The sequence below is a fragment of the Macaca thibetana genome, chromosome 1 (assembly GCF_024542745.1).
Source record: "Macaca thibetana thibetana isolate TM-01 chromosome 1, ASM2454274v1, whole genome shotgun sequence".
Taxonomy (NCBI): Eukaryota; Metazoa; Chordata; class Mammalia; order Primates; family Cercopithecidae; genus Macaca; species Macaca thibetana.
In genome coordinates, this window is record NC_065578.1 from 165,288,645 (window position 1) to 165,309,853 (window position 21,209).

Sequence of the window (21,209 nt, forward strand, 5' to 3'; positions counted from 1 at the left end):
ACAAACTGTTGTGAGGGCAGAGCAAGTATTATTAAAATGTTTAAAATCAACAGCAAACCATTAAACAAAACTTCCTATTTTTGACATTGACTGGAAGCAAAGGGCTGTGGCTTTACATTAGAGGCATTTTATTTATATTAATATTGAGAGTTTGTTCCCAATTACTAAAAACAGAAAATATATCTAAAAGGCCAATCCAGAGTTTATCTACATAGGTGGTTTCAAAGAAAATTCAATGATATTTCTTCAATTTGGACTAAGTCCTACTGTGCTTATTTTGCCCTGTTGTGGAAGAGACTACAAAATGTTAAAGCTATTGAATGAGCTCAAGAGTACACGCACTCTCTACAAGTAAAGCTAGCTTTTTTATAACATAGTTAAAATTTAAATAGCAAAACTTCATACAAAATTAGGTGTTTATATTTATTTTTTACAACAGTATTATCCCTAATATTCTCTTTAAGAGCCTAGAATGACATGATTCCAAATTTCCATTCCAGAGCTTCCCAGTTCTAATGCTTTCCACCACAACATGCCTTGCAGTCACACTGCAACAGAAAATGAGATGATATTTATATGTGACTAATAAAAAAACAATACTTTGACTCCCAAAAAGGGTTATTATAAAAGAATGTATGGTAGATTCCACTGGGATTTTGCTTAATAAAGCTATTTATGTTTTAGGTGATGAAAAATCACCTAAGTTTTAAAAGTGTTTGCTTTGGGTCCTTTATTATGGAGTTTTATCCTTATTTGAGGTATCAAAAACCTACCCACTATGTAAGTCAGTATTAAGGTGGCTATTCAACCAAAGCGCACAGACACTAACTCTCCGTGAAGCTTTTTGCCCAAGATCAATCTGCCAGAAGTTAGACTAACCCAGGCAATTGGGAGGTAGAAGCTATGAAAATTTAGTGCCCTGCTCTCAACTAAGAGGTCCACATTTTTCTATTCCACACCGAACAGTAAGTGTGCAGTTGCTCAGACTCAAAGACTGCTTTACATCACAGTAAAGCACAATAGACCTTACAACTCTGCCTCACACGCTTTCTCTTCCCACTCACATAATTAGTACTCCTTTCTCTCTCTCTCTCTCTCTTTTTTTTTTTTTTTTTTTTTTTTTTGGTTTTAAAAAATGTGCCTGTTTCAAATTTGTATTATTTTTTTCAGATGTCTAATTTCAGTTATGTTCTTTCCCTCTCTGGTCTCTTCCTGCATTTCACATACCAGACAAATATTTAAAGGTCTGTAAAACCAGGCGAAGTTCCAAAATACTTCTAAATGAAATTGCCGTAGGTGACAGAACAGCAAAAGAAGGCAAGACTGTAGGGCAAAGATTTGAATAAACTGGCTGGAAATGCATTGGAAAATCTATTTAAGCTGCTATAGCTGTGGATGAGGTTTCAATGAGGCATAAACATTCAAGTTACTGACAAAACCAACATGATTTGTGATCACTCAAAATAGTCTACTTGTCATGGTGCATTGCTTTTTTTTTTTTTAGTAGTAAGTTGCTCTCTCTTCTTTAAAATTTTTTCTTTTTAGTATTCAGGAAGTGAAAGCATTTAAGAAAACATTCAAAATTCTGAGAATACATGTAAGTGAAATATTTAATGTCTGTCATTCATAAAAGTTACATCATTTACATAGGGTTCATTTGTATATAATAAAAATTTCATCATAATGAAAAATTTTCTGGAAATTATATGTTAGTTTGTTTAACATATGCTTTGGATATACAGCTAAATAGGAATAGCTAAAAATTTATTCTTCAAATATTCCCTTTAACAATTAAAAAAACCTCATTCCTAAATATTTGTCTGTCTTTCCATTTGCTTTTTTGTTTGTAATAGTCATATGTAACTTGAACTATGCAAAGATTGGATCTTTTTATAGTTCAGAATATATTTGTATACTTCAATAAATTTGTTCATTGCATAGCAAACATGTAAACTCACATAGGATCTATAAATTTTACCCTAGTAATCTAAAAAAGTTGCTGAAATTTTACACAATAGTTTATTCTAAGATTTATTTTGTTGTAATTTGGGTTCACTTTATTTTTTATTTGTAATACATGTGGCAATTGAATACAACAAATGAAAATAAGTCATGAAAAGGTAAAAACCAAGTAATTTTATCCTAGATTACCAGAATTTAATCTCATTATGCTGTTTGTATTTTTTCATTAGTATAACAAGTTGTAAATGTACTGTGCTGCCTCTTTAAGTGTTCAAAATTGATTTCAACAGCGTGTGTTTAACATAAAGTTAACTATGTTTGCATCAAATAAATGTTTATTAATGAAAGCTATTTATCATACAAGAAACAGCAAAGATAAGTCATCATACAGAGGTGTACACTAGAGGTGACATATGTAAAAGTGCATGCAGAGATTTCTGTTTAAAAAGGAAGTAATAAACAATAATACTAAAATTACTGGGGTTTGATCCCTATACTCTTAAATGGGTGATAGCTTTTCTTTGAATTTACAGTTGGAAAATGCCATTAACAGGACTAATACACATTAGCAAGCAGGTGAAATGAATGTTTTGGACTTTATTTTACAACTATTTGTGCTTGACAAATGTGTGAAATTTTTTTCAATAATAATTTTTTTCAAATATGGGGTGGGCATATTACTGCCAGGTTGCTCTGGTTTTGTACATGGTTTATCTAATTTTGTTTAAACCACATAATGTCAGGCCTTCAGTTGTGTTAGACACCATAAAGAACACAAGTTTCGTTAACATTCAGTAAATGACATTTAAGTCTCTCTCTCTCTCTCTCTTTTTTTTTTTTGGCTCAATAAATTTTTTAATGTATGATTATCATAACCTAATAGTGTCTTTGTCTTCACTGCAGTGGATTTCCGATCAAACTTTTCCCCTTCTTTTAATACTTTAGGGAATTTTCAAACGTCGGGATGTTTGGCTGTAATGCCCCAAGATTTGTTCTCCCTGAAAAAAATCATAGTGACAATTTATTAACTACAGAGCAACTTGGCTTTTAGGGGTCTGCAATTTCTATTTAGATTTACAAATATCCATTTGTGCTCAATAGACCTAACATGAAATCTTAATCATATTTAAGGTTTCTTTCCATGCAATTACTTTATATGCTAGTTAGCCTTTTTATTCTAAAAATTGGACTGAGTCAAATCAATGGGGCATTACTTTTGTTATAAGCAAATATATTCAAAGGTATTTCTAGGTTGAATTACATTGCATGTGCAACAATGTGTAACATTTCATATGAATCAGAAGTTTGGAAATCTAAAAACTATTTGTATGTTTAAATATTTCTAAAAATTTTGTATTACCATTTGAATAGCTTTTATATAGATGCTGGAACACACTAGTACGGTTAAAACTTAAATAAAACTGATGGGAAAGAAAACTCCTTAGATTCAAAATGGTTTATTCACACAAATTTAATAGGATATATCACAATTGTTTGGTCCATAAATATTTAGGGGAAATAGTTTCTATACAATGCATTTATCAATAAACAAAGAAACATGGACAATTTTGCTAGACCACTTACTGTACTATAAACACGAAGCTCAATATATAAGATTATTGAATTTATCAACTATATTTGAAAGAGTGCACAACTGCTTTCTATGACATGTTTGTCCCCTCTAACAGGATACACCATAAAAAGAGTTTCAGAAATAAGAGGTAAAACAGTACAAAACTAGTGAGGTGTCAAAAGGGCTTAAAACAGTTAATTTAACAAACAACACATATATCCTGATTTTTCACAAACTTACTTCCAAGTTATATCATAAGGCACATAGGAGAACTGAGTTATAATTAGTCTACTTAATAAAGTAGATCTGTAGTACCATATATTGTTCTGTCAAAGAACAAAATTTATAAGTGTCAATATTTTACCTGTAAAAGTGTATTAATAAGATCTCAGCCTTACCAAGGTTGTTTGGTCTGGTTAGTGGTAAATGCCCAAAATGTAATAGAAATATGAAAAGTCAAGATTTAAGCTCCATATAAGATGATAACCATACTTGCTAAATATATAATGGCAATCACACCTTTCTTCTGTTACAGTGTTAACTTATCTTCCATCATCTTTTTTTAAAAAATAAGCTACTTTCTGTGCTAATTTTCTAAAGACCCTGAGCAAAAGTTACAATAATGCACTTTAATGTGGGCAGTGAACTGTCAATATGTAACCACACATTTATACAGCCAGAAGGACACCTTTAACATCTATTAAATAGCCACTTCGACCACCAAAGGAGATTTAAGGGGTCCAAAAAGTGGAGAATATGTGCAAAGTTATTCTTAACAATCCACTAAAGCAAGACATATATCTTGACTTCTTTTTTATTTTTTTTAGGAAATCCACAATCTAATTGGTATTTAACTACAACAGAAGCGTAATAGATGAACATTCACCACTGCCCAGACCATTAAGATTTTAGCTTAAATTAAAAGAAAAAAAATACTACTGTAAACTAGGAAATATATTCAGATCAGCATCCACAAGGCTTCTGAGTTTATCTACTTTAAGACTAATAACTTCAAATCTCTACTATCAGAAAAATTATTTTCAATACATAAGTCAACCTATGTCAAAATAAAATAAAACAAAACAAAACCGATTGTTGGTATAAGTCTACCAGGCTGGGTATTTTAAACATTATTCATATAGAATGCCAGATACAATATCATGGTACAGCTGAAGCCAATTAATAGAGCTATTAATTAAATTATACTGATTTTTTTACTTCTTAAAACATTATATTTTGCTTATTTCCATTTTCCCTGGGAAAAAAAGTAACTTAGAAAGAATGGTTTCCGAGCTATTGAATTTAGCTTTAGGAGGTTAAAATTATGGAATGTCAAAATCTATGCAAAATTTTCATGGATACACAGGGAACTTAAGTATTTTTCAAATGTTGAAAAACAAATAGTCAAGTAAAAAGCTTTTAGAGATGTACACCCCTAAAAGAAGGAAAAGTCACATTCCTGTAATAGATTTCTCACCTAATTAATCATTACTATTTTAAATGTCTGTAGTTAATGCTTTTATTTCATCATATTCCTCATTTGAATTAGCAGTTCAGCTAAGAAATAGAAACACTAAAAACAAGTTTTCAGTTTTAAGATTTAAAAAATGTAATGTTTTCAAAACTCCATAATCACACATACAATTGCAAGATTTAAAAAGTAACTAATTAATTATCTGGTTCTTTATTAACCTAATCGTTGAACTGGGAATATGATTATTTGCCCATAATAATACCACTCTTTTTTTTTTCTTCGAGATTCTGGAAATAAGTAACATACAATTTTAAGAGGCACTTATTAGAATTATTCAAAAACTCTCCTTACCAACTGAAAGACCTAATTAATATTTTTTTTAAAAAAATCCAAATACACTTTGTAGACAAAATATATTCACTTAAAGGAGACAATACTGTAAACTCATTTGCCAAGTGGCTGCAGATGCTACACACCAAGCTGTTATTTTTATTCCCCAAATATCTTGTGGGTTAGAAGAAAAAAAAAAGTCTTGTAAATAATAAAATAATAATAATTAGAATAATAATAAAAAGAAGAGGAAGAATTTAAAAAAAAAAAAAAAAAAACCAATGTTAGAAAAGGTTCGTTAAGGTAGTTTGTGAGGGGCTTCCGGATTCGTGGCTGTCCATGTTAGAGGTCACGGATGTCACTACAGTGATAGTGGGATTGGTCAGGTCTGTTAAAGTGGTCGCAGTGCCGGGTGGAGTGAGAGCTCCGCTGTCTGCTGAGGGCGGGGCCGGAAGCGACGTGCCATCAGCTTTATCAACACCCCCATTCTCCTGCCGCAAAAGGTTCCTTCTGAATTTGGCTCGTGCGTTTTGGAACCAAACCTGCAAACCAATCCCAATTGATTTCTTTACCGATGTTCATTTTTATATTTCTTTTCTTTCTCTCTTTTTCTTTTTCTTTCTTTTTTTTTTTTTTTTTTTTTTTTTTTTTTTTTTTTGATATATGTTTCTCCGTTTAAATATAATTGTTTGTTTTTCTTAGGAGGAAAGGGGCTTTTTTTCCTTTCTTTTAAAACATTCAAGTAACACTACGGATTTATTCTCTCTCAAATGCACTTATTCCACCCTGTAGCATTAACGAGTGCCACTTGGAACAACTGATGCTTAAGCGGATATACCATGAAAATGAATACATGGTGATAAAGAGGGGGAAATACACGATGATTCCTCAACTGTTACAATAACTGTTGAGAAAGGGCAGGGCCATTGAAAGTATGGCAAAGTAAGAATCACTCACATGAAATGGACATTACTGAAACAGACTTCACGCCATTCGTGAGCCCAAAACACGGTGTATATTCTTCACACAGAAAAAACTCCCAGGGTCACAGACCTCAAACAGCCTGAAACTGTTTAGCAGAATTTAAAATGCCTGCTATTTGTCACCAAGAAGTGAGAGAAGATCACAGGTGACTTACAGCAACCTATTATAATTTCATTACTTATATGTTCTGACCATGATGAGTTTAGGAAATCAATTGGACAGCAGAACTAACTTCCAGTACTTTGTTTTTAATTATGGTTTGTTAAGGCAGGAAAATACTTGCTCCAATTGGTTGCTGAAACACTAACCATACTTTTGGCTTTTCAGGAGTGGAAAAAGGTTCCACCTGAATTTGGAAGGTGAGTGAGGCTGCCAAAAGTTTGCCGAGTTAACACAGTGCCAACAGGTCCCTCTCAAGTCTGTTCACTGAGCATAATATTAATGGAAATCTATAGAGCCACGGCCTGTGCAAATAACATCACTCACATTTGCACAGCAGTGAGTCAAGCTGTGCTGCCTTTGGAGGGCCCATCTCCACATACGTAGAGAGAATGTGGCTGTATTTAAAAAGACACTGGGTCTCTGTTTGGGAACCCTCCAGGAAGCCCCTGCAAAATCTCAGAACATCCTCTAGGGAGATAGCTAAGATAAACTAGTAAGAAGCAATACAGGAAATAGCTGCATCACTCCAACCAGGGAAGAGCACTATTTTTACTGGCAAGGGGAAGGGAAATGTATGCACAGTCAATGATGCACGTGTCTTACCTGCAAAACTCTTTTGGTCAGGCCTGTTTTCTGGGCAAGCTGCTTGAGGTCCTTGGCATCCGGATTGTGGTTGATGGCAAAGTAGGATTTCATGGTCCGGAGCTGGTGATGCTTGAAAGAGGTTCGCATGCGCTTGGTCTTCTGTGAGGGTGGATAAGGCTGCTGGTCCCGGTCCAAGTGGTCTGCCTCATTCTCATTACAACCTGTTGCAGTAACAGTGAACAAACAACTGCTCAGTGGAAATTCTTGCAATAGCTGACACGATGGCAGGCTGTAGGACACTGCTATGGTAATAAAGCAGCAGTGAAAAATGCTGTCAACCCAATTATGAGTAGTATCTAGACAAAAAGAAAGAAGATCATTGCTAAAGTAAGCTGAACTTGTCTGTTAATGCAGATACAACCAAAGTTTATGCAATAGAAAAATATTGGTTAAATCCTGTCTTTTGCTTAATGGTTGCTAGAAGAATTTGAGAATATGAACAAACCCTAAGTAGTAAAGTGGGAGTGAGAGAGACCTACGAGAGTGAAAAGAAGAAACCCTTTTCTAATATAGTTATTTGTACCAGCTTCCCATTGCCTGCACTCACAGTGTTTTAAGACTCTACCTTTTGTCTGTATTTCTGGAATGAGACACACTGTCTGAAGGTACTGCTTCTTGTCATGAGACGTAGAGAAACAAGTATTACCACTCTCTCAAGTCTGAAAGTTTCTGAGAGCCCGCCAACTAAGGAAGCATTTAGGTCAGTTCTAATGGTTAGCCTTTTCTCATATTCCTAGAACTCTCTCAGTCAGGAAAAAGTTAGAAAAGGCTGAAAAAAGAGGAGAAGTTAGAAATTTAAAATTTGTGAATTTCTTATGTAAACATAAGAATATTATTTGTTTCAGCTTTTAGCTATGACTGGTTAACGCGGAGCTATACCAGAAAGAAAATATTTTTCCCCTGGAGTGATTTTAATAAATATTTCTGAAAGAGAATGAGCCCAGACTTCCCTTCACACGGTTCATGCCTGAAGCGCTCCCCACAGCTCACAGTTGAGAGACACTGATGGTGCTTATTTCTAGGCTCAGATCTTAGTCCCTTTTGCTCCAGATGTGTGTGAGTGGGATGTGAGCTGTGCCCCTGGCTGGCCTGGCAGAGAGAGGGCGGCATTTTCTCTCCCCTTACAAAGACTTTCTTAGCACCAAGGGCAAAACAACCCAGTCTTTGAAACCAGCCAGAAAGTCATTATCCCCAGGATGTAAAGCTGCACATTTAAAGGGTCATTTCCAAGAATCTACTGGCTCTGCATAGGAAATACAATTGTAAAATGAAAACATTTTGTGAAATATTTACACAACCAACTTCAGCCAACTTCACACATTAAAGTGCATGGCAATTTTTTTTCTTTAAATTCTTCCTTCAGATAGTTATATAAATTTAGATCTAATCATCCTGCCTTGTACTGCTTTATAATAGAAAATCTAAAACCAACCTGATCATGTCATTCCAGGGAGAAAGAAACCTGAATCTTAAAAAAGGGAGGCATCCCTTAATATTAGCTCTTCCAATCTGCTTAATAAAATGTTATCTGCCTGGTAGGCTCTGTTTATAATAACTTTTTAAAAACTATTCAGCAAATCAGCATATTTACAGAAATACAGAAGTTTTGTAGTCATCAACCAAGAAGTCAGACACATATAAAACTCACTTAATAAGAAATTCCTCCTAATGTGATAAGACTAGATACAAACAAATGTCTAGTAAGTAGGAGGACACACTTGGCAAAAGAACAGGTGAGTCCATTGAGGGAAATGACTCTACCATATTCACCTTTGGACTGATTCCCTGAGTCAAACACAGGGGCAGGAGCTCAAGAAGCATTCAATCAAGACGTTGGGCCCTTTGTTCATCAGTAAATTACAAGTGGGTATTAATGCAAAATTAAATCAACTTGAAGTAGAATCCAAGTCAGATATACACATTTGAATGTAAAACATAGGCTTATTAAACTCCACCAGAAAGGGTACCATATGTCCAGAGATAACAGAAAGAGTATGCATTACATTTTATCCCATTTTGGCCCAGTGGGGATATGTCAAGTTCAAATATTCGACAGAATTGCAGTTTCATATCCTCAAATGGATGAAACAGCATCTCTATGACCTACTATCAAACTATACTTATCTCCAGTAAACTGAGCCATATTTCATAACCAGATTATAAATATACCCACAAAAAAATAGTCAAAGAGGCACACGTTAGTCATCGGAGGGTTCTTCAAGTAAGATTTCTTTCCTATCATATGTAACATGTAACCTTTCCTGAACAACACATCAAATTGAATTTTACACTTGGGACCGAAGACTTGGTGTTTAAATAATGCCCTTGGCCATCTTTCCCCCACTCCACACCAGGGTAATATATAGAAATGAATATGATTCCCAACATGACTATATAATCATTAGTTCCTAAAATGAAATTTATGAAAAATAATTATAGTAAGATTTGATGAAATTTCTTCCGTGAAAACACATTCTATATCCATTATTGCTGATTAAAAACTCAGCAGAGCCTTTTAATGTGTTTTAAATACAGTTATAGGCCCCATTTCCACACAAAATACATAATCCAATGTGTAAGGAGATAGCTTGTTGGGTCTTTATTAAACAGATATTACTATATATGATTTTCCTGTGACGCATTATCTCATATTATGCAACTTAATCGAGAAACCTATTTCTTCTACAGAGTAACAGTGCATTATCTGATATTATTTATGTTTAACTACACATGCATTATATAACTTGCAAATGACTGTTTCTCCTGACTGTTTCTATAGCTGTAGGGGATTTCCCCACTCCCCGAATTATGAGATGAAATGATAACTCTTAAAACTGTCTTAAATATCTACCTGTAAGTTCACATATAGTATTACAAAGTTAATGAGAAGATCTAAGTATTTTATTTCCAGTCACTTACGTGATGGTCACCCATCCTAAAGTGAGTGTCTGCTGTGAAGGTATGTAACCTTCTGAGAATTAACTGATCCCTGGAAGACCACTAGGGGTCAGTGCCAGGCTAATTTAACCACCAGGAACCTTAAAAGTTTGGATAGGAAGAAAGGACTTAAGGAAAGGATATTTTGAGAAGTGGCCAAAGTTTAATCTCTCAATTAATGTTTAAATTACACAAATAAGAGCTCCCTATCCTAAACTAAATCTTCTTCTCATCCCTAGAGGGCTTTATTTCAAGTTACCATTTCAGGTAAACTTTCCATGTCTCTTTCTAAAATATTTGCCTGATTAATTTGCACAGAGGTATAAACAAAACTAGGGACTTTCTCATTAAAAGGCATTTGCCCTATGTCAAGCACTAGCTGGCCTTTGCCAAGTTTCACATCTTCTCTGAGATTCTTTGAATCACAAACATGTTTTCTGCACATTTTGAAAACATATTATTATGTAAATTATACTTAGTTTAGTATCAGTCTTACCCTTTATGAGACTTGTTTACATTTAATGTTTACATTTAATGAGAGATGGCAAGATAAAATCCAAAGAAGGCTAAAACAATGAGTTAAAACTGGATTTATTTTATTTTTTTTACATTTTAACACGTGTTTAATTTGCTGAAGGGTTTCTTTCCCTAGTTTTGTAACAAAGTGGCATCAGATTCACAAGCACTGTTTTAAATGATGGTCTGATTTATGGTCAGGAATCTTCAAACCAATTCCCATAGATAATTTTAACCTAATCTTTAACATATATATAATATTTACTAGTATCTCTGGGAAAAGTCCAGAAAGGATGGAGTAGATGTTAACTAAGAGGCATCCAGTTTATAGTGATGCAAGGTACAAACTCTTCGGGCTATGGGGGCCTCAGCAATTTTTCCCTCCTTTGGGAGCAAGACAAAAGTGACCTTCTCCACAACAACTTGTAGCAGCATTAATTTGCAAACTAAAGACCTAAGGGGCTCCAAGGGATTCTTTTATTCTTCTTAAAAATAAATTTGTACACTCTAGTTATTTTCAGAGAAGTAAAATAATCTAAATGCTACTGTTCTTAAAGTTCCTTGGATCTAACATGAAGTAAGATCCAAGGCAAAATCAAATTTAGCTAATTAGATTAAATAAAGAATAAAAAAGTCAGGCTTGCCTACTGTTTGGCTAGAAATCTTCACCCTTCTGGACTTTATCTGGGCTGAGAGATCCCTTCTTTCCAAAAAAATCTCACTAGCTGTGTATGAGTGGCACTCTCGCGCTCTCTCTCTCTCTCTCACTCTCTCTCTCTCTCTTTCCCCCTCTCATTAGGGCATTAGGGCCTTGGTGAGTGGCTTGAGATTCCAATGTCATCTTCTATTAATAAAGAACAATTAGTGCCCTGCCTGCCCTGCCCTGGGGACCACGCATCAAAGAAGATGAAGTAAGCATGCTGGGCAAAGTGGCCCCTAACCAAATCTCCCGCCCCAGCACAGCAGGGGCCAGTGTGAGGGCACGGCCACTACTGAGGGTTGCCAAAACCTGGGGCTTCACCCGCTGCCCTCATACAGATTGACCGACCCTGGTGAGATTTGCAATGAGCCGGCAGGTCCTTTTCTTTTCATCCGGCAACCCTGGTATGAACCCCCTAGGGACAAGTGCTGCCGCACAGTGTTCCCCATTGCTCCCCATTGCTCCCCATTCTCCCTGCAAGGCCACCTGCTGTGCTTGCCCATAAAGGATTCTCCTCTTCTGTTAGATCAGGCGGTAGAGAACCCCAGGAGAGAGCCTAACAGAGGTCTGAGAGAGCAACCACTCATCCCGTGTGGGTTCTCCTGAAAACTCTAAACTCAGAGCAGGACCCTTAGCTCCACATTCACACGGGCTGTGTGATCTTGGGCAAATCACTTAACTGGCTGGACACTGTTCTTTACCTTGACTAGCAGTATCAGGCACCATACCAGGTTCTGCGAACTGGAAGAGAAAAACAGGCAAAATCCTGTGCTCTGGGGTGCCCATGCGTGGATCTGGGGGCATTCGGAGTAATAGAGTGGGGTTGCCATAATAAGGTCCTCAACGTTCCTTCCAACAGAATGCTCTCCCCTGTCCTGAGCATCAGTCTGCTGAGATTCTCAGCCAGGTCTGGGCCAGGGCACTGAAAGCCAAAGCAGTTAAGTTCCTTAGGCTCCCCAAAAGTTAGCCAGGCCTTTCTAATACCTCTTTTTTCCAGTGATTGGGACTCACAAAAAGAGCTTCTGTTCTGCTCAGAGTTAGAGTATCATCTGCAGAGTGGATCACCATCCTCACCTGAAGGAGGGGAAATGGGGGCCCACTACCAACAATGGGAAACTGATGCATGTGAGATTGACACATGATAGGCGTGTCCCCCAAAGCAAGGAAGAATGTGTTCTTGACTTGTTGCCTGCCGGTTGTTTTTAATGAAGAGAGAAAATGATTGAGTATAGATGAATGGTCTGAGATACCGTTAAGCTTCCTCAGGGGGCCCGACCTGAAGGTTCTTTCAGTTGGCTAGGGGTCTGGATGTCTGGATGGTCTATCACACAGGGAATGAGACGGCTGGATGAATATCCTGACTTAGGAAAGACACAGGCTAGCTCAGCTGTGGAGAGTGATTCCCACCCCTACAACTGCTTTTTGCCAAGATCAGGGATTAGGTTTTTCAACACTCTTGCCAACCATGTTCCTGATTAACTTTGGGCTGGTGACCACAGCCTCTGACCCCTCTAGACAGACTGGGGTTGGGCTCTGAAGACTTTTTTTTTTCTTCAGTATTTAGGAAACCTCCTCCAGGATCTATAATTTGGCCTCCACAAAGAAATTGCCCTGGGGCTGTTTTGCTCCAACTGAGAGCCAGAAACTAATGGGCTCATTAACTAACAGGCAACAACGATTTGGCTCTGCCTGTTTGGGGGAAATCACTACAGCCCCATAGTTATGGATGTATTTTTTGCCACAACCTAAATAAAGTGTTGCCTCTCCCTCCCCTCCCTCCTCCTCCTCCTCCCTCTCTCCCTTCCTTCAGAGTGACAGGGGGTTGTGGTGAGAACAGAGGCATCGGGCAAAACACTCTTGCAGCAAGACTTTGGACGGGGAAGGAGCTCTATGAAATTTCCTCAGGGAGGCCGGGGCTGCGCCGGGGGTGAGGATAGGGGGCACACCTGAGTTGTAATTGACGATGTCTACTCCCAGCGCTGGGCTCTTCCGCTTCCGGGGCCGCCCCTTCTGCACGGTGCCCGTACCATTGAAGTAAGGCAGGGCCAGGCCGCCGCTCTTGGCCGCCAGCTCCGTGTAGCTCAGCTGCGGTGGATACTCTCCTTGCAAGAGGGTCTCGAAGTGGGCGCGGCAGTACACCAGGCTGTCCTTCATGCCGAAATGGTCGCCCGTGGTCAGAGTCTTGTTGCAAGTGGAGCAGGTGAAGCAGCTCAGGTGGTAGACTGAGTCTCGGGCGCGCATGACCATCTCCGAGGCGGAAATGCCAAGGTGGCAGCGGGCACATCTCTGCACAGAGAACCTTCTGGAAGGAAACAGTTGAGTCAGGGTGCTAGTTGAAGCAAGGCAAAGCCATCTCCCACCCGCGACACCTGGGCTTGGTCTGCAGTGGCCTCAGACTGGGACCTGGGAGGGTTCCAGGAGGACAGGACAGTGGGCATTAATTTTATTTGCCCATCGACCTTTTCTGATAAACCAAGACAAAGGATCCTTACATTAAAGTCAGAAGAATCGGGCAACTAAGTCTTAGTTTTCTTCTCTGTAAAGTGAACATTAAAACAAATTTTTTAAAAAATTTTAAAAAGCAAACCACTAGTTAGAACGATCTAACAGTACTAGAATATTAAATTGCCATGCCAAGTAAAAACAGTTAATCAATTACAAAATATTCTGTGAATGAAGGAAGATATAATTATTCCTGGATGTGCGAGTGTGCGGGAAAACATGCCGACACAGTCCTGGAAAATGACGATTTTGTAGAGGAAAGGTTATTTTTTTTTAACCACTTATCTTGTTTGGGCTGAGAGCCGAGCTAGGTCATCTGCACATAGTTCTGTCTTTCCCAATCCAGAAATATAACTGAGAAGAATCAATAAAGACGCCTGCTGCTGACTTTTCTCTCCAATCTGGCGGACATGGTTGTAACTAGCGATAAAAGGAACTCGGAACCGAGTGGCTTGGGTTTTGGCAATGGCATTTATTCCTTTTCATAGTCATTTACAGAGTCTCCTGCCACCTGCGAAAACCTAACAGTCTGTTGCTGCTGCCCGAGCCACTAGTTCAGTTTCAAGGCGCAGAACTTGCCCAATTCGTAGCAAGCGGAAAACAAAAACCCAGTCAAGTCTCAGTCGACGGAGACCACGTCCATTTACTCTTCCCCAGATTTCCCGAAGTTCCTCCAGCCAAGCTGAGAAGTGATGGGAGAGCGTGGTATTCGCTGATAAAGCTCTAGACCTTGAATGTCCCTCCCACCCACCCTCACCGTCGGTCAGGGAGATTGCAGCTTGAAGGCATATGCAGTGGGTTTCCCTGGTCTCCGAAATGATAACCGCACCCAGAATGGGGCAAAAGGTGGGAGACGGAGAGGGGATTCTGGGCTCAGGCAGATAACCCCGCCAGGTGTACTTGGGCTGGCGTAAGAAGTGGGGGTGTAGGGGAGTACCTGTAGTAATCCTCCTTGCAGTAAATGCTACCGTCCTTGGCAAAGCAGGTGAGCTCGGACTCGAGGGCCAGCTTACATTCACAGCACTTCAGGCATCTCAGATGCCACTGTTTGTCCACAGCCAGCAGGTAGTACCTGTCCGAGATCTTGCCCCCGCAGCCGGCGCACAGGGCAGGCTTCTCCGGGCTAAGCGGGGGCATGCCCTGCAAAGAAAGCACACCGCAAGGCTGAGGAGGGCGCGCGGTGTCGCCGCACGACGCGGGGTTCTCCCCCAGGAAGACAGAGCCCAGGGCGTGCAGGGAGCGCGGCAGGGGCCAGGGTCCACTGCACAAATGCAAAAGTCGGGGAAAACATTTGTGATTTCTCTCTTTGCGGCTCGCTCGCTTTCTTCCGTATCCGCCTAAACCGGCATTCGCGTCCTCCCGGGACTATTAGCCTAAAGACATTCCGGCCATCAGAAGCCTCGCTTAAAAAGGACTGGGAGAATATTGACTATAGTTTGGGGGTCGTTTCCGAATTCAAATAAATACAAGCTAAAAATTGTGGCTTTCGACGCACACAAAATAAAACAACGGAAATGATTGGGGAGTGAAATGGAAATTTCAACGAGCACAGGTTATTTTAAACAAAAAAAATTACAGTTCGATTTGTCTAAATTCTTATAAGCAGCATTGAAATCAAAAGCAAAGGGGAGATTATTGGACCTGTGCTCATAACTTGGTCGACTTTGTTTTGATTGATATATATTTGGCAGACCCTGCTGTTCCCTAATTTTCAGGACTATTGGTCCCGTTCCCAATAAGTGTGTAAAGTGGCTGTTCCGAAAGAGGGTCCGTTGTCCAGCCCGCTCTATAGAGTCCCCTCTTTCCCTAGCACCAACAGGCGTACAAACAAGACCTTTGTCTTGAAAATCTGTTTAGTGCCCAAGTTACGCTTCCCTTCTGGGTCCCACTGACCAGACTGAGGATGCCCCAGTGACCCCACCTTGAGGATCCCAGCCCCACTGGAAAATTTGGGTTTAGGTTGCTACTATTTGATTTAAACGTGATGACCAGAAAAAGGGAAAAGGAGTTAACCTCCGGACATTTCCCTCACGACTAGCAGAAATGGGTTGAACTTCCCCATGAAATTTCAGTGGGCCTGAAAAAGTAAAGTTTAGCCCTTTACTCTGACCAAGGGCCCTGGCACGGAATGAGTGTTACAAATATAGACACGTTCACCAGTTGGGATACTTGGCCGGACCCAAAACCCAGCTGACAGGGCTAGAGCAGTGTCCTGATTAGTTTGGGCTACAAGTCCTACTGTGGTACCAAAGGATCTACACAGCTATGTTTGGCTGAAATCATTTCCGGAGACTTCTGTAGTTTCCCCCGCTCCAGTTAGTAATCGGGAAAGGGAAGCACTTAGATAAGTAATTGTTTTTCTTTATTAGGAGGACATAACTTTATCATTATGGATAGTAGAAACAGTGGTAGTTGATTAGCTTGTTTAAGGGTTGGTTATAAAGTTCATGCGTTTCGACTGGGTGCCGCGCTCCTCCGTATGTTTTATTTGATTTCCCCCTACACATGACACCCGCCTGGTCCCGGCGCTAAACGTAGTGCTGTCTCGTTAGAGGGACTGAGTCAGGATGCCAGAAACCCTGAGATTCTCTCAGTTAGGGGTCCCAAGACCTGAGCGTCTAGAGAACTGGAAATGACCCAGTCGCGTCCGAATCTGCTCCAAAGGTCCGGTCATCAGGGCCAGAGACTAAGGCCACCTGGGCTCCCGCTTGGCTCGGACGCCCGGGCAGCGCGCCGTCCTCTTATTGCTTGCGCCCAGCTTACTCTCGGAGCTGCGGATCCTCGCCGGGGAGACTCCCGCCCCGGAATCAAGGGAACCTTGAGGTCTGTAGAAGAGAACGCCACCTCCCCACTCCACCTCCTCCCAGCTCCTCTCCCTGCTCTTTCGGAATCAGCTGCGACAGAGGATAGCCAGCTAATGAAGACATTTCAATTCAGAAAAACGACGATTCTTAGCCCTGCAGACCTAGGTGGACGGGAGAAAACCCACCCGCCAGCCTCAAGCGGACGTCTCTACGACCCGCCGCCCCCGATCTTCTCCGGCCAGGGAGTCTGCTTGGCTTAACAGAGGGCGCAGGGGTGCCCGGCTACCGCCGCGGCGGAGCCCTTCCTTACCGCGTCGCGGCCGTTGAGCTGGGCGCCTTTGGCCAGACGGGCCTCAGTCTTGGATCTGCGCTCCATCTCCTCCATGATGCCTTGGATGTGGCCTCCGGAGATCCCGTGGAAGAGCATGGCTGGGGGGCGGAAAGGACACGAGTTGTCTTCTGCTCGGCACCCCACTATTTCCATATACACACGCCCGGGGCTTTCAGCTCATCCGAATGAGGGAGGCAAGGGACCCGAGAGGGCTGCGCTGTGGGAGCGCAGAGAGGCTCGGGGATGGAGGGAAAGAGGGAGAGAGAAGAGGAGAAGAAAGAGACAGAGTGGAAATCGGTCTGCTTGGGGGGCCTGAGGGAAGCAAAAATAAGTGGGAAGAGTGGTGGGGGAAGCCTCAGCGGCTCCCTGAAGGAGATGTGCAGAAAACAAACAATTCGGGTGGAGGAGAAAAGAGGCGTAGAAGGCAAATCTTACTGCTCTGAGAGATCGAGTTACTAATGGGAAACAACTGCAGCGGGGGGAGGAAAACAAAATCTGGTGAAGAAAGAAAATAGTTTTGAACACAAAGAAAGAAAAAGAAGTGCTATTTTCAGCGTTCCCTGACTGCTTGCAAGTTCCCAGTTCCTGTAGGTTGGGTTGGGGACTGCTCCTGCCTGAGCTGTGTCCAATTTGTTAAGAGACTAAAGCCAGCCCATTTTTGATAATTTAGTAGGAGGAGTTCTCTCCCCGGAGCTGCCACGGATTTTTATTCAGACAACAAAGACCTGTCATACTCCTCTCAACCCCCTGGTGATGGGCAAGCAGGACAAACATTACAAAGGGGTGGGGGGATAGAGAGCGGGGAGGCAGGAGGAGGGGGCATTTACCTCCCCACAAAACACACACACGCGCGCGCGCGCACACACACACACACACACACATCCAAGAGTTCCCAGCAGTCATGTTTTAAAGGGGAAAAGGAGCTCTTGTCCCCGCCCTGGTGCAGGAGGCCTAGAGCCCGCCTATTTGATCCGAGTTCAAGATCAGACCTTGGCTCAGGACACACAGAATATCAACTTCAAACTTTGGGTTTGCTCCTTGTGGACTTTTTCATCCCCAGCCTGCAGGACTGTCACCAGAAATGCATAAATATTGCGCAGAAATGTAAGCACTTCACTGAAGTGGAGATAATGTTGGCTCCTCTCCTCCCCATCCCATCTTCCTCAATCCACTTTTAAAAGCAGCTGTCTGACAATGCAGGTCTTTGCCTCACCTCCTTGAGGGCTGGAGACCCTACTAGGTGCGGGCTTCATCCAAAGTGGAAAGGGCGTTTGGAGCGTCTACATTTCGCAGGGTTACATTTGGCAAAACAATTTTCTTTGAGAAAAGCAGAGTGTATGGGACAGGGCATGGACTTGTACACATGGGTATGCAATTGAGCCTTGGCCATAGGGCGGCTTATTCTTTTCCCAGGTTCAGGTTTGAAGGAAGGCTGCCGGAGATTCTAATGTCTCATTTGAAACTTGCCAATATAGGAAGCGACTTGGGGCCTCCCGGGAGCTTGGCGCCTGCCCCGCAGGACTGGGCGCTAGCCCCATCGCGTGCTGCTCCCACTACCCTGGCAGGACAGTGGACTTGTAAAACTGGGCGCACCCGCACACTCAGAAGGGTGTGAAAGGGACTCTTTGCCTTGGAGGAGGGGAAGGTGAGAACGGACAAGCAGAATGGCAGACCTGCTCCTCACAAGAGGTGGGATTGTTCTGTCGCCCTCTGTTCCCGTTAGCGGCGGCCCCTCCCCGGCCCCATTAAAAAGTGTCCACAATACTCTTATATTGTCGATTCATTCAAACGGCCACAGGCCCCCTAGGGGCCCGAAGCACAGCGCTGCGGCAGCAACCAGCGTGGCTTTACCCAGGGAGGAGGACGCGCGGGCCGCTCTCTGCTCCTTTCGTCCGGGTCATCAGCCTGCGTTCCCCACTACTTCCCGCCGCCTTTCCCAGGACTGCGGTGCCTGTGTCCTGGCACATCCTAGACACCTCAGAAGAGCCGCCCAGCCGCAGACCCGCTTCCCTCCGCCCGGGGGAGCCCGACAGGGAACTGTGGCCAAAGCTAGAAAGACCATGGGAGAAAATCCAGGGAAAGAGGGAGGAAGGGAGGGAGAGAAGAAAGAAAGAAAAAAGGAAGGGAGAGGATGAGAAGAAGGGAAAGGAAGGAAGGCAGAAATAAAGCGAGGGAGGAAGCGGCCCCTGGTGCAGCACCCTGACTTCCTGTCCCAAAGCGTTGCCTTCTGAGGCTGCTGGAGTGGCCTCTTCCATGAAACTCAAGACTCTACTGCTTCCCCTCCTTTTTTCTCAGGGTCAAAAATAATGTTATTTGCAGACTGGACGCAGTTTAGGTCCTCCGGGTGCCAGAATGCAGCTCATAAAACACAATTTCACACAAAAATGAAGCCAATCAAGTGAACTAAGCTGGAGACATCCCCCTCCTCCTTACTTTGGCAGCTATACCTGACAGCAGGGCTGCTATTTACTGTAAGTAATGTAATTAGCCCCTTTGGATGGGAATCAATGAGCTTTTCAAACCCACGTGCACACAAGAAGGGCCCTGAGGAGGGGCTGGGGGCAGCAGTCCTTTCAGAGACAGCAGGTCCTCTCACAAAGGGGCAGATTGCCTTCACACAAGTCAGAGGCTAAACTGACTCAGAGCTGGAGGAGGAGAGGGAGAAAGAGGAGGAGGAGTAGGAGGAGGAGGAGTCTCTGAGAAATCCCCTCAGTCAATTCACCCAAGGAAGCTCCAAGCAAAAAGTAAATACAGGACTTCAACTGACTTTGTCTAGTTTCTATGCTAAACCCTCTCCCAATGCCCAAATGGGGGTATTTGAAATTAGTTTTGGTTCTTGTTGCATATTGCCCTTACTCAGCAAAATCAACAACAAAGAATGCAAGAATACCACTGTTTCCTTGCAAGAGATAAAACTTTGGAGACTGCATGCAGGGAAAGTTAAACAACTCCAGGAAAAAGCCAGAACTTTACAGTCTCCAGGGAAGCCAAACACAGAGGTTTTGTAAGCCCTCCAATCATCCATTCATTCTTCGATTCCACACGTATTTGTTAATCATCTAGATACAGGCAAGGCAGAACACCTTCTGCAATCAGTTTCCAAGTTGAATCCTAGCTATTGTTGCTCTTATAAAACTCAGGTTATAAGTTCCTGCATTCAGTGGCATTTGCTACTTCCTGTAAAGAAGCAAACTGCCAGGATTCTTCCTTCGCGGCAAATGCAGGAAGTCTGGAGAAAGCTGGGGGTGGGGTGGGGGTCTGCTGGAGTTTGGGAGGTCCTTGTTAGCTCTGTAGAAATAGGTCCCCATGGGTCCAGACCTGCCTCCTCTCATAGTTCCTAAGGAGGAAGCCCATGAAGAGTGGGAAGGAATGCCCTCAAATTGGGTGTGTGACCCTGGGTTTTCTACTTTTTGTCTTGGAGCCCCCAAGAGAGATTGCCTAAGAGTTCCCCGCTCCTCATTCTCAAAGGACGTTAAGCACTTTAAATAAAGAGAGCATCTTTGTACTCCTTTCACCTCTCCAGCAGAGGGGCTGAGGCCCAGTGGCTGGTGACCACAAAAAAAAAAAAAAAAAATCTAGTCTGAATGGCCCGCAAGTGTTCTATAAAAATTAGAGTGTTCATTTTTTCAGTTCCTGGGCTGCGCCACTTCCTCACTTGATGGGACAGGTGCATGTGGTTCTCTCTAACCTGCATCGGGGATAGGATCTTAAGTCTCCTCTAAATTCAGAGCTCTACCAGGAATAATGGGGCAGGTCCCTTGACCAACACTACTCTCCCTCACAATTGAGCACACGCAGTCCACTAAGCTTTCTTTCCTTTCTATTCTGACAGCACCCATCCCGCTACTGTTGCCACTTTTAGGAAAGTGGACAGCCAGACTATAGTGGAGCATAGTAGGTGGAACTGAGAGTTCGAGATCTCAGAATCTCTATGAAGGTCAAGAAGACTGCAGCGCCCTTGTCGCGGGCTCAGGTGGGTCTACCTGGGAAAAGAACCTGAGCCCAGTAGAACTCCCCAGGGGAGAGGAAAGGGAAATTAAACCCACAGGACAGTTAGGGTTGAGAGGGAAGAAGTAACCCGACAAACGTGCATCTTTTGAGAGCAAAGGTGACTTAAGGTCTCTTTCTACTGAATTTTGGAGGCCATGATTCTGTGCCTCTAAGTTTGCCCTTTAAAGAAGGAGGTGTTACCTTTCCTCCAGACCCTGTTAAGCTGGTTAAGGAGCCCCTTTGGTTTGAAAGGCGAGACTCTTAAAACAGTATCCAGCTTCTGGCAGTGTCCTGAGCAC

At 42.0% G+C, this 21,209-nt stretch overlaps 1 protein-coding gene across 2 annotated transcripts; it reads right to left on the reverse strand.

Annotated features, from left to right (window-relative positions):
* Positions 1 to 557: 557 nt before the first annotated feature.
* Positions 558 to 17,073, reverse strand: LHX9 (LIM homeobox 9). Of its 2 annotated transcripts, none has more exons than XM_050765428.1 (5): positions 16,900 to 17,073; positions 14,723 to 14,925; positions 13,230 to 13,585; positions 7,089 to 7,291; positions 558 to 2,960 (listed from the first exon to the last, which is right to left on the reverse strand). In XM_050765428.1, exons 1-5 carry the CDS (start codon positions 17,071 to 17,073, stop codon positions 2,904 to 2,906), a joined length of 993 nt encoding a protein of 330 aa, XP_050621385.1. In that variant the 3' UTR covers positions 558 to 2,903. The 2 variants fall into 2 exon arrangements, with proteins under 2 accessions (XP_050621385.1, XP_050621376.1); XM_050765419.1 differs by lacking the exon at positions 558 to 2,960 and adding an exon at positions 5,606 to 5,881.
* Positions 17,074 to 21,209: the final 4,136 nt, after the last annotated feature.

What these genes read in the sequence shown, in the direction of transcription:
- LHX9 (XM_050765419.1), bottom strand. Translation starts at nt 17,073, where the DNA reads ATGGAAATAGTGGGGTGCCGAGCAGAAGACAACTCGTGTCCTTTCCGC. An exon ending in AGCTCAACGGCCGCGACGCG is followed by an intron (nt 14,926 to 16,899) that starts GTAAGGAAGGGC and finishes CTTTCTTTGCAG; the next exon opens with GGCATGCCCCCGCTTAGCCC. An exon ending in TGACCAAAAGAGTTTTGCAG is followed by an intron (nt 5,882 to 7,088) that starts GTAAGACACGTG and finishes ATTGGTTTGCAG; the next exon opens with GTTTGGTTCCAAAACGCACG.